The sequence below is a fragment of the Oncorhynchus mykiss genome, chromosome 30 (genome assembly GCF_013265735.2).
Source record: "Oncorhynchus mykiss isolate Arlee chromosome 30, USDA_OmykA_1.1, whole genome shotgun sequence".
Taxonomy (NCBI): domain Eukaryota; kingdom Metazoa; phylum Chordata; class Actinopteri; order Salmoniformes; family Salmonidae; genus Oncorhynchus; species Oncorhynchus mykiss.
Genome location: NC_050570.1, coordinates 8,938,861 through 8,951,356, shown reverse-complemented (window position 1 = coordinate 8,951,356; position 12,496 = coordinate 8,938,861). Strand labels below are relative to the sequence as shown.

At 40.9% G+C, this 12,496-nt stretch overlaps 1 protein-coding gene across 2 annotated transcripts; it reads left to right on the top strand.

The window, feature by feature from the left end:
* The first annotated feature begins 4,038 nt into the window (after positions 1-4,038).
* LOC110521260 (tripartite motif-containing protein 16) lies at positions 4,039-10,417 on the top strand. Of its 2 annotated transcripts, none has more exons than XM_036969434.1 (6): positions 4,039-4,700; positions 5,103-5,231; positions 7,959-8,192; positions 8,360-8,519; positions 8,645-8,704; positions 8,941-10,417. In XM_036969434.1, the coding sequence occupies exons 1-6, from the start codon at positions 4,104-4,106 to the stop codon at positions 9,456-9,458; spliced, it is 1,698 nt and encodes a 565-aa protein (XP_036825329.1). In that variant the 5' UTR covers positions 4,039-4,103; the 3' UTR covers positions 9,459-10,417. The 2 variants fall into 2 exon arrangements, with proteins under 2 accessions (XP_036825329.1, XP_036825330.1); XM_036969435.1 differs by having other exon boundaries at positions 4,040-4,700; positions 5,136-5,231.
* Positions 10,418-12,496: the final 2,079 nt, after the last annotated feature.

Sequence of the window (12,496 nt, the reverse complement as noted above, 5' to 3'; positions counted from 1 at the left end):
ATGCTGGTGTAGTCTATAGCTGAGCTGGTTGAACTGTAGTAGGGTCCACATAGATACTAGTCATGCTGGTGTAGTCTATAGCTGAGCTGGTTGAACTGTAGTAGGGTCCACATAGATACTAGTCATGCTGGTGTAGTCTATAGCTGAGCTGGTTAAACTGTAGTAGGGTCCACATAGATACTAGTCATGCTGGTGTAGTCTACAGCTGAGCTGGTTAAACTGTAGTAGGGTCCACATAGATACTAGTCATGCTGGTATAGTCTATAGCTGAGCTGGTTAAACTGTAGTAGGGTCCACATAGATACTAGTCATGCTGGTGTAGTCTATAGCTGAGCTGGTTAAACTGTAGTAGGGTCGACATAGATACTAGTCATGCTGGTAGTGATGGTCCCCAGATGTGATGATTCATTCTGCTCTGTTTTATGTACAATGATTTAACTGATTTGATGTTCATTTTCATTTGTACATTTGATTTTTTCTGACTGATTTGAATTTTAAGAGATTTAATGTGCTCATATATAATAATTAAAAAAAAGTAATATTGTACATTTCCATGAATCATGATGTGTGGTGTTGATATATATTGGCTGTCATTCAGAACCATTGATATGTTTTCTCAATTAGTTATCTGTCTCTATGTAAATCTCCTCAGTATCATTGAACAGCTTGTAGGCTCGGTCCTAATTGATGTGTTTTCTGTCACCTGGAGCTGCATGAAAAATGGTCCAGGAACAAAAGGACAATTCAGGACTAGTCAGCCCACTACAAGCTGGTATCACTTACTTTCTACTAAACTATATGGTCTGTTTTCCCAGCCACAGATTAATCCTAGTCCTGGACTAAAAAGCATGTTCAATGTAGATGTCCGGGAAACTGGCCCGAAATGAGGCAACTTGCATCCTCCCATACTGCTCAGTCGAGCATCATTAAACCTGTCCAGCAGGTGGTGGTATTGACCAAACAACAAAACCAGCAGATATCTTGATTTGCCACTCAGTATATCAGTAATGTTCAGAATAGTACTTTAATATCATTGGAGATTGATGGTCTTTTTAATCCACTATCCAGAGTCAGGAACAGATGAAGTTAGGTCTGCTACTGTTCAGTGATTAAATATGACTTATGGTGATGGGAAATAAAAAATACAACACTAAACTTCATCTAGTAATAGTTTTCCTTTGTTATTTATTCCAAGGTGTGTCTTTAACTTGTAGATGGATTGTGTGGAGGTGAGCTAGTGGTGTGGCTGATAGAATAGAATGAAAAGGGAAGATGGGAGGGGAAATGGTAAAAATATACTTAACAAAATATACTTAACTTAATTACTTTTTTTCTCATCTGTTCAGCCAAGTTTAATCAAACCCAGATAAAGTTTTGTAAATGACTTTAAATAGTGAATTGGTAAAAGAAGGTTCAGGACAGCAGATTATTTCCCTTCAATGATATGAATTGCTGACGCGTTTCCCAGCAGCTTCTTGGTCAGAGCACTATTATAACACAGTGTTATTACACATCCACATTGACATGGAAAGGAACCATGATTACTGTCTATGTGTAACAGTCTGACACTGTGACAGATCACTCTGTTACATTGACATGGAAAGGAACCATGATTACTGTCTATGTGTAACAGTCTGACACTGTGATAGATCACTCTGTTACATTGACATGGAAAGGAACCATGATTAATGTCTATGTGTAACAGTCTGACACTGTGATAGATCACTCTGTTACATTGACATGGAAAGGAACCATGATTACTGTCTATGTGTAACAGTCTGACACTGTGATAGATCACTCTGTTACATTGACATGGAAAGGAACCATGATTACTGTCTATGTGTAACAGTCTGACACTGTGATAGATCACTCTGTTACATTGACATGGAAAGGAACCATGATTACTGTCTATGTGTAACAGTCTGACACTGTGATAGATCACTCTGTTACATTGACATGGAAAGGAACCATGATTACTGTCTATGTGTAACAGTCTGACACTGTGATAGATCACTCTGTTACATTGACATGGAAAGGAACCATGATTACTGTCTATGTGTAACAGTCTGACACTGTGATAGATCACTCTGTTACATTGACATGGAAAGGAACCATGATTACTGTCTATGTGTAACAGTCTGACACTGTGATAGATCACTCTGTTACATTGAATAACCATTGTTTCTTCAACAGAGAAGTGGAGCACGTTGATGTGTACAACAACAGCTGAAATAAGACAGAAACATTGAGAACATTTGGTATTTGTTTTCTAGACAGAAAGTAGATGTTTCATCCCCTTTTAGTCCCAAAATGAAATGTTTCAGTGAAACAAAAACAACTTTAACAACTTTATTAAGAACATAGATTCTAATAGATTCATATTTAATATTCTCAGAATTCATACAGTATAGACCACCATCTAGAAGACTGAGACATATCATTACATACAGTATAGAACACCATCTAGAAGACAGAGACATATCATTACATACAGTACAGAACCTCATCTAGAAGACAGAGACATATCATTACATACAGTATAGAACACCATCTAGAAGACATAGACATATCATTACATACAGTATATAACCCCATCTAGAAGACATAGACATATCATTACATATAGTATATAACCCCACATAGGAGACAGAGACATATCATTACATACAGTATAGAACACCATCTAGAAGAGATATCATTACATACAGTATAGAACACCATCTAGAAGACATATCATTACATACAGTATACAACACCATCTAGAAGACAGAGACATATCATTACATACAGTATAGAACACCATCTAGAAGACAGAGACATATCATTACATACAGTATAGAACACCATCTAGAAGACATAGACATATCATTACATACAGTATAGAACCCCATATAGAAGACAGAGACATATCATTACATACAGTATAGAACACCATCTAGGAGACAGAGACATATCATTACATACAGTATAGAACACCATCTAGAAGACAGAGACAGAGACATATCATTACATACAGTATAGAACACCATCTAGAAGACATAGACATATCATTACATACAGTATAGAACACCATCTAGAAGACATAGACATATCATTACATGCAGTATAGAACACCATCTAGAAGACATATCATTACATACAGTATAGAACACCATCTAGGAGACAGAGACATATCATTACATACAGTATAGAACACCATCTAGAAGACATAGACATATCATTACATACAGTATAGAACACCATCTAGAAGACATAGACATATCATTACATACAGTATATCATAGATGACATGTATAAATCCTTACTTTATATTTCCTGTACCACTTTCCATGACAGTAGCCTTATTAGTGGTTCGGGTTACTGCTGCTGGTACAGTGGAATAATGAGGCATCACAGTACCTGTTACACCACTGTAGTAACAGGACCAATTACACACCAATAAACACACTGTAATGTAAAGTGTTCCATCATTCTCAATGATCAGTCATTACATACAGTATTCATTTCACATACAGTACATTGTATCCATGTCAAGTCCCCCTCCACCGATTGTAGCTAATTATCTATTACACATTGTACAGTTTTACAACCACGTTTGAGTTATTATGGGCGCTAATAGTTATTGTCATATCACATCAGTTTAAGACATTACGGCATTCATTAAAAACATTATACATATGAACTACTTGGGGCGGCAGTTGGACTAGAAACCGCAAGGTTGCAAGTTCAAACCCCCGAGCTGACAAGGTACAAATCTGTTGTTCTTCCCCTGAACAGGCAGTCAACCCACTGTCAGGCTGTTATTGAAAATAAGAATTTGTTCTTAACTGACTTGCCTAGTTAAATAAAGGTTAAAAAAATAAACTGTTACCCTTTATATAATCGAACCACTCTACTTAACCTGGGAACTAAAATATTTGTCTCTATTAACATTGAAAACAGTTCTCTCTCTAACCCCTCCCTCCCTCTAACCCCTCCCTCCCTCTAACCCCTCCCTCCTTCTAACCCCTCCCTCCCTCTAACCCAGCCCCTCTTGCAGGAAACTCGCTTCTGTGGAAATGAAACTTTGTCGTCTGTCTGTGTGAGAGTGAACAACCGTCCAAATGGCTCAGCAGGGAGTTCTGCTGGACCAGGACCAGTTCTGTTGTTCTGTCTGTCTGGATCTACTGAAGGAGCCGGTGGCTATTCCCTGTGGACACAGTTACTGTAGGAGCTGTATTGAGGGCTGCTGGGATCAGGATGTTCTGAAAGGGGTCTATAGCTGTCCTCAGTGCAGACAGACCTTCACTCCAAGGCCTAATCTGAGAAAAAATAACATGTTGGCTGAGGTGGTGGAGAAACTGAAGAAGACAGGACTCCAGGCTGCTCCCCCTCCTGCTCTGTGCTATGCTGGACCTGTAGATGTGGCGTGTGATTTCTGCACTGGGACCAGAAAGCAGAAAGCCCTCATGTCCTGTCTGGTGTGTCTGGCCTCTTACTGCGAGACTCACCTCCAATCTCACTATGAATCTCCTGCTTTCAAGAAGCACAAGCTGGTCAAAGCCACTGCACAACTACAGGAAAAGATCTGCTCTCATCATGACAAATTGCTGGAGGTTTACTGTCGTACCGATCAGCAGTGTATCTGTTATCAGTGTTTGATGGATGAACATAAAGGCCATGATACAGTGTCAGCTGCAGCAGAGAGGACTGAGAAACAGGTAAGACCAGAACAACTTGTTGGTGACTGTCTGACAAACAAATAATTAAAGATACAGTAGGAACTAAGACTGTTTGAATATGAGATCATTCAAATGAAAGTGATCCTCAGCAGAACAAATATGAACACAAACCTTGAGATTCACCATTTTCACCAAAAGTTTCACCATTTTCTTAAGTCAAACACTATTATCATTCTGAATGCCCTTTTATGAGTCAAACGTTCAGTCTCAACCCCTTGATACCTGTAGGCCTACCATAACAACTATAATAATTCACAGAGCAACATAATATCATATTGTAAAGGGACCATCAATATTTTAGACCTTCCTCTCTATGGACCCTATGTCACATGACTATACTAGTTGGAAGGGTTTTACTATTGATCTACTGGACAAATAAAGTTTAATAGCTCATTGAAGAGTGATTATCCACAGAGGAAGCTAAGGATGAGTCAGCAGAAGGTCCAGCAGAGATTCCAGGAGAGAGAGAAGGAGCTGAAGGAGCTCCAACAGGCTGTGGAGTCTTTCAAGGTGAGTATTGTTGACCAGAGGAGACACACCATTTCACTTTTCTTCTCCATTCAGAGAGAGGGAGAGGGACCCCTATCCAATATCACTGACCCCACTGTTGGTAACAGGCTGCTTGGACCCCTTTCAGACAATAGACTGCTTAATGTAACTGACAGGATATGAACCCAGGTCTACTGCAGGAGAAACCAACATATTGATCGTTACACCAAGAGGAAATTCCCTATTGGGCCAACACTGAATTTGAAGTCGCAGGCGCGCCTACCTCATCGGTCATGAGTAACCATGACCGACTCATGTCCCCTATACATTAACATGGAGCTCTCTCTCTCTCTCAATTGAATTGAATTCATAGGGCTTCATTGGCATGGAAAATATATGTTTACATTGCCAAAGCAAGTGAAATAGATAATAAACAAAAATGAATAAAAAAACAGAAATTAACAGTAAACATTACACTCTCAAAAGTTTCAAAAGAATAGAGACATTTCAAATGTTATAATTCAAGTGCAAACAGAGTGAGCCGTGCACCAGACTGAGTTCTGGAGGTGAAATGGATGTGAATGAGGGAGAGTTAAGTGAGGTATAAGGTGTGGTGAAGAGCTCAGAACCAGAGCCTGACATCAATGGACATGATAAAGAAGAATCTGGTGCAGTAGGAGTTACATTTTTGGAGAATGTGGATCCATAAATTTTGGCAGATCCATGTGTGGTTTCAGGGTGGGTGGGAAAGGAGTTGGGGTCAGTTGAATCAGTGAAGGTAACCTGTAGTGGACCTGACCAGGGCGCTCCGTGTCACACAACTTGGGTCAAGATCTGTTTCTTGTTTTACTCTCAGGAACAGGGCACCATTGAAAGGAGTTTCAGGTACAAAGTTTATGGTCATGTTGCAGGAGTTTGTAGGAGGGAGATTCCAAGATGTGGGAAGTGTGCAGGAGGGAATGGGATAGAGGATTGTGTAGTTTGGTGGATAAAGCCTAAAGGCTAAAAGGCTAAAAAAAGGCGATTTACAGATTTTTCACCTAGTCGGCAGTGGGATACGAACCATCCACCTTTCGGTTATTGCCCAACGCTTTTAACCGCTAGATTACAAACAACTAAATATTAAACACAAAAGGTCAAATGGTAGTAGATAAATGGTAGCTGGTTAAATAAACGACTGCTGTTATAACTTTCAGACTGCCATTGTTTTGTGGAAATAGGGACATGTCTGTCTACTTCTCCAAGTATCTCTAATAGATGTATTTATTTTAATGGTTTGAAGTTCTACATCATTTTAATCAGGAAAACCTATTATTTCTAATGATCTAAGTTTGGGCAGCGTACAATGTTGTTACCAATTGATAATAGTTAATAGGTAAAACATAAAATACTCCTGAAACTCTGAGGTCGTCCCATTGTTTCCTAAAGGGGAAATATAGGTATGTCTGTTTATTTTACAAAATATCTCACAATGTGTATATTTAGATGTTTTCATGTCAGACACCATTTTAATCAGGATAATCTCCTCTTTCTAATGACTGGGCAGCGTCCTCTGCTGTTATCTATCGCAAGACCAGAAGTTGGAATTTCTTTCCTACTTCCTGGTAATGCAGACATAAACACACTTGGCAACATCGAGGTGCAGATGTTAACTTTCTACACCAGTTGTTATTTTTCAGCTTCGTCCTAAGAACAGGTTTTAGTGGTAAAATAAAAAGGTGCCACTTATGGGAAATAGAATTCTAAGCATCATAGCATCATAGCATCATCAACAGAAAGAGGCTCTGAAGATTTGTTTAAATTAATTTGCTATGGCTTCACTAGTGTTCCAGCTCAGACAACGTTCTTTGGATGTTTTGACTGGATCTATTGTCCAGCCTACTAGGACTCAGGGGGCAGAGGCTGGGTCTAGCTCTGCTATGGGGCAGGATACTGGAGGGGGGACCAGGAGGGAAGAGAGTAGAGCAGGACCAAGTGGTGGTGTGCAGGACACTGGAGGAGGGACCAGGAGGGAGGAGAGTAGAGCAGGGCCAAGTGGTGGTGTGCAGGCCGTGGAGAAAGCTGTGGTGAGGAGGGTTGCAGCTGGGTTACTGAGCAAAGGCAGGTTGCTGTTGTAACAGAGACTCCAGTGGGTAAAGACTTGGTGGGCTCATCACAGGAAATATTTCCTGTCATTGGGGAGGAGGCACTGATCAGGGAGGAAGTGCAGGGGAGCAGACTGGGGAGGAGGAGGAAGTTATTGTGCCAATGGAGGAGGAAGACGGGGGGTGAGTCTGCGGATGAAGAGGCCTTATTTTCAGACGTCTCATTGGACCCAGAGCTGACAGCCAGTCAGGCGGAGGGCCCAGTATATATCTGGGCTCTGAGGGGTGGGTTAGAAAGAACTGGGAAGGACTGTCACAAGTGGTTGAGTCGAGGATGAAGAAGTGGAGGTGTCTCCTCTCCCAAGTGTCATACAGAGGGAGGGTGCTGATCATCAACAACTTGGCAGCATCCTCCCTTTGCCAGAAACGGTCCACTCTCAACCCCCCGGTGGTCTGCTTGTGGACCTACAGAGTAAGTTAGTGAATTATTTTCTGGTCTGGGCGTCACTGGCTGAGGGTGTCAGTGCTGTACCTGCCTGTCCAGGAGGGGGACAAGGCCTGGTGGACCTGGAGAGCAGGGTGGCAGAGTTATGACTCAAAGTGGTGCAGAGGCTACTGTACCTACTGTCTCTCTCTGTCTCTCTCTCTCTGTCTCACTCAACAGAGTTCTGCACAGGCAGCAGTGGAGGACTGTGATCAGATCTTCACTAAGCTGATCCGCTCTATTGAGAGAAGGAGCTCTGAGGTGAAAGAGCTGATCAGAGCCCAAGAGAAGGCTCAAGTGAGTCAAGCTGAAGGACTCCTGGAGCAACTGAAGCAGGAGATCGCTGAGCTGAGGAAGAGAAGCACTGAGCTGGAGCAGCTCTCACACACAGAGGATCACATCCATTTCCTCCAGGTAACTAAACTGCCTTGATACATGTGATATTAAATTAACTTAATGTGAAACTATTCATCTCAATCATTATGTTGTCCTGTCTCTCTCTCTCTCCCTGAATAACCTCTGTCTCTCTGTCTCTATGTCTGTCTGTCTGTCTGTCTCTCTCTCTCTCTCTCTCTCTCCAGAGTTATCAGTCTCTCTCTAGTATCAGTGTATCTTCAGACTTACCCAGCATCGTTGTCCATCCTCTTCAGTACTTTGGAGATGTGAGTAAGACTGTGTCTGAACTGAGAGAGAAACTAGAAGACTTCCTTAAAGGAGAATGGAACAAGATCTCCACTACAGGTGTGTTGAAAATAATAAGAACATAAACTTTAGACCATTGAAAGTTCCCTACTAGTCATATACATGTGGAATATGGTATGATGATAACATTCCCTCTCTCTGTCAATGTGTTTGTGTGTCTGTAGTGAATATAGTGGATGTTGTACTGCCTCCAGAGCCCAAGACCAGAGAACAGTTTTTACAATGTGAGTCTCTTTATTGTGAAGTAACTAACAGTCTCTTTTTACTGACACTCCTAACAATCCCTCTAGAAATATATAGCAATAGTAGATCTAATCAAAGACTGGGTATCAATCTGACTCCTCATATTTCTCTGATTTGATCGCTGCTGTGTTCTAATCAAAGACAGGGTAGATACAGTATCTGACATAACTTATTGTTCTAACTCCCCTCATTGGTCTCTTCTCTGCTCTTCTCCCAGATTCCTGTCAGCTCACACTGGACCCAAACACAGCACACACACACCTCTCTCTGTCTGAAGGGAAAAGAAAAGTGACCTATACAGGCCAAGTCCATCCATATCCTGACCATCCAGACAGATTTACCAACGACGAGCAGGTTCTGTGTAGAGAAGGTCTGTCTGGACGCTGTTACTGGGAGGTAAAGTGGAGTGGGGAGGATGTTGATATAGCAGTCTCATATAAAAACATCAGCAGAACAGAGACAGGTAATGATGGTGCATTTGGATACAATAACAAGTCCTGGAGTTTACAGTGTTATCGTGGTAGTTATTATTTCAGACACAATAATGTTAAGACTAAAGTATCAGGCCGTCAGTCCTCCAGAGTAGGAGTGTACCTGGATCACAAGGCAGGTACTCTGTCCTTCTACAGTGTCTCTGACACAATGACCCTCCTCTACAGAGTCCAGACCACATTCACTCAGCCCCTCTATCCTGGGTTTTGGCTCATTGGTACTGCTGAGCTGGTTAAACTGTAGTAGGGTCCATATAGATACTAGTCATGCTGGTATAGTCTATTGCTGAGCTGGTTAAACTGTAGTAGGGTCCACATAGATACTAGTCATGCTGGTATAGTCTATAGCTGAGCTGGTTAAACTGTAGTAGGATCCACATAGATAGTAGTCATGCTGGTGGTGATGGTCCCCAGATATAATGGTCTGTTTTTCTGTACAATAATTTGTCTGACTGTATAATTGAATTAAAATGTAATGTACTTATTTTTATCAAATATTTTAATCTTGTACATTTCCATGAATCATGATGTATGGTGTTGATGTATATTGGTAGTCATTCAGAACCATCGATATGTTTTCTCAATTGGGTCTCTGTCTCTATGTAGTTCTCCTCAGTGGCATTGAACAGGTAGTATCACTAAGTAACTAACTAAACTATATGGGATAGGTACCATCACTTACTAACTAACTAAACTATATGGGACAGGTACTATCACTTACTAACTAACTAAACTATATGGGACAGGTACTATCACTTACTAACTAACTAAACTATATGGGACAGGTACTATCACTTACTAACTAACTAAACTATATGGGACAGGTACTATCACTTACTAACTAACTAAACTATATGGAACGGACACAGATTAATCCTAGTCCTGGACTAAAAAGTATGTTCAATGTAGAGGTCCAGGAAACCGGCCCTAAATTTGGCATCTTTCATCCTCCCATACTGCTCAGTCAAGCAACATTAAACCTGTCCAGCAGGTGGTGGTATTGACCAAACAATAAAACCAGCAGATATCTTGACTTGCCACTCAGTTTATCAGTAATGTTCAGAATAGTACTTTAATATCATTGGAGATTTATGGTCTTTTTAATCCACTATCCAGAGTCAGGAACAGATGAAGTTGGGTCTGCTACTGTTCAGTGATTAAATATGACTTATGGTGATGGGAAATAAAAAATACAACATTAAACTTCATCTAGTAATAGTTTTCCTTTGTTATTTATTCCAAGGTGTCTTTAACTTGTAAATGGATTGTGTGGAGGTGAGCTAGTGGTGTGGCTGATAGAATAGAATGAAAAGGGAGGATGGGAGGGGAAATGGGCAGACATATCAGACAGATGAGGGAGAGAAAGATTTTCATCCAGGAGTTAGTGTCTCTGTTCCAAATAGCTCCCTATTCCCTGCGTAGTGCACTAGGCTTTATTAGACCTGATCTAAAGTAGTGTTCTAGATGTTAGATTGTTTCTCCCTGTCATTACAACAAGACAATATGGTCATGACTTTAGTGGTTTCCTCTTTGTTTTTATTGTTAGTTTGTTATGTGTGTTGTCAGGTTGTTCCTCTGTGTTCCTAATTGAAAATCCATTAACAATGAATCACAAAGTAATCATATTCCAGTTGTGTTTAGACAACTTCATGTCTGACATCCCCCAGTTCTGTTCAGACCCATTGAACTGGGTCACATTCTAAATGGTGACTTGTATTGATCGTCTATACTGGACCTAACTGTGGTTAACCAGACTGGAGGGGTTCTGATCACATATTCCCTCATCTCCACAACTTTACCTGATGTTCTCTCTTTCGCTCTCTTTCTATCTCTTTCTCTCGCTCTCTTTCTCTCTCTCTCTCTCTATAGAAAACAGACACCCTCAATATGGTTTCATTCCTGTAGTTATCAGGACACATGGGGTGTGTCCCAATGATCTCTCCTTTCTAAATGTGAACTTGTCCACTCCCCTTCATGGATTATAAAGGAAATGACTGGTATATGTAAACTCCCTCTACCCCATGCCAACACCAACCCAATGCTTTTACATTTGTTTACACTTCAGGAGGAAGGAGAGATTATTGGGACACCTACATGGAGTGATGATAGAGGGATGTGAAAGAGGAGAGAGGTAATGGTTGTACTCCCCCATGGAGTGATGATAGAGGGATGTGAAAGAGGAGAGAGGTAATGGTTGTACTCCCCCATGGAGTGATGATAGAGGGATGTGAAAGAGGAGAGAGGTAATGGTTGTACTCCCCCATGGAGTGATGATAGAGGGATGTGAAAGAGGAGAGAGGTAATGGTTGTACTCCCCCATGGAGTGATGATAGAGGGATGTGAGAGAGGTAATGGTTGTACTCCCCCATGGAGTGATGATAGAGGGATGTGAAAGAGGAGAGAGGTAATGGTTGGACTCCCCCATGGAGCGATGATAGAGGGATGTGAAAGAGAGGTAATGGTTGTACTGGACTTATTTTATTCCCTCATTAATGACATTCTTTTTCTACATAATTTCATAAGACAAAATAGTTAATGTTAGATAATGCTCACTTCCATAACAGTCATTGAAGTGTTGGATGAGACAGGACCCTGGCTTCACCGGGGATATTTGTTGGACAGATCACAACAGGTGAAGAGGGCCTCACCACTGAGAGGAAAACATCACTGGTCCACCTCTGCATCAGGTCAGCTATGTTGATCAGTACTGTCGGAACTGTAGGAACTGTAGGAACTCCACTGACCTGGTACCATCTATGGAGTTGTCATTTTAATATCAGTTTAACCCCATTACTGCTATAACACACATACACCATGTTAATAGAATGAAATGGATCCAGGTTCCATTTATTCTACAATAGATTTACTGCCTGTGGAACACTTCTCCAAAGTAGTCTGAAATCAAGATGACTGCAGGTCTGAATCCCAAACTAATGGGGGGAAATGGCTCCATCTAATGAGATGGTATTTAGAGGTATGAACCTTTGCTATTGGGGTGAAAGATCCCCTTAACATACAGTATCAGTCAAAAGTTTGGACACACCTACTCATTCAAGGGTTTTTCTTTATTTTTACTATTTTCTACATTGTAGAATAATAGTGAAGACATCAAAACTATGAAATAACACATGGAATCACATAGTAACCAAAAACGTGTTAAACAAATCAAGTGGAGGCCAGGTCATCTGATGCATCACTCCATCACTCTCCTTCATGGTCAAATAGCCCTTACACAGCCTGGAGGTGTGTTGGGTCATTGTCCGGTTGAAAAACAAATGATCC

Coding starts and splice junctions, on each gene's coding strand:
- LOC110521260 (XM_036969434.1), top strand. CDS start 4,104: ATGGCTCAGCAGGGAGTTCTGCTGGACCAGGACCAGTTCTGTTGTTCT. Junction 8,193..8,359: donor ATCACATCCATTTCCTCCAG/GTAACTAAACTG, acceptor CTCTCTCTCCAG/AGTTATCAGTCTCTCTCTAG. Junction 8,705..8,940: donor CAGAGAACAGTTTTTACAAT/GTGAGTCTCTTT, acceptor CTCTTCTCCCAG/ATTCCTGTCAGCTCACACTG.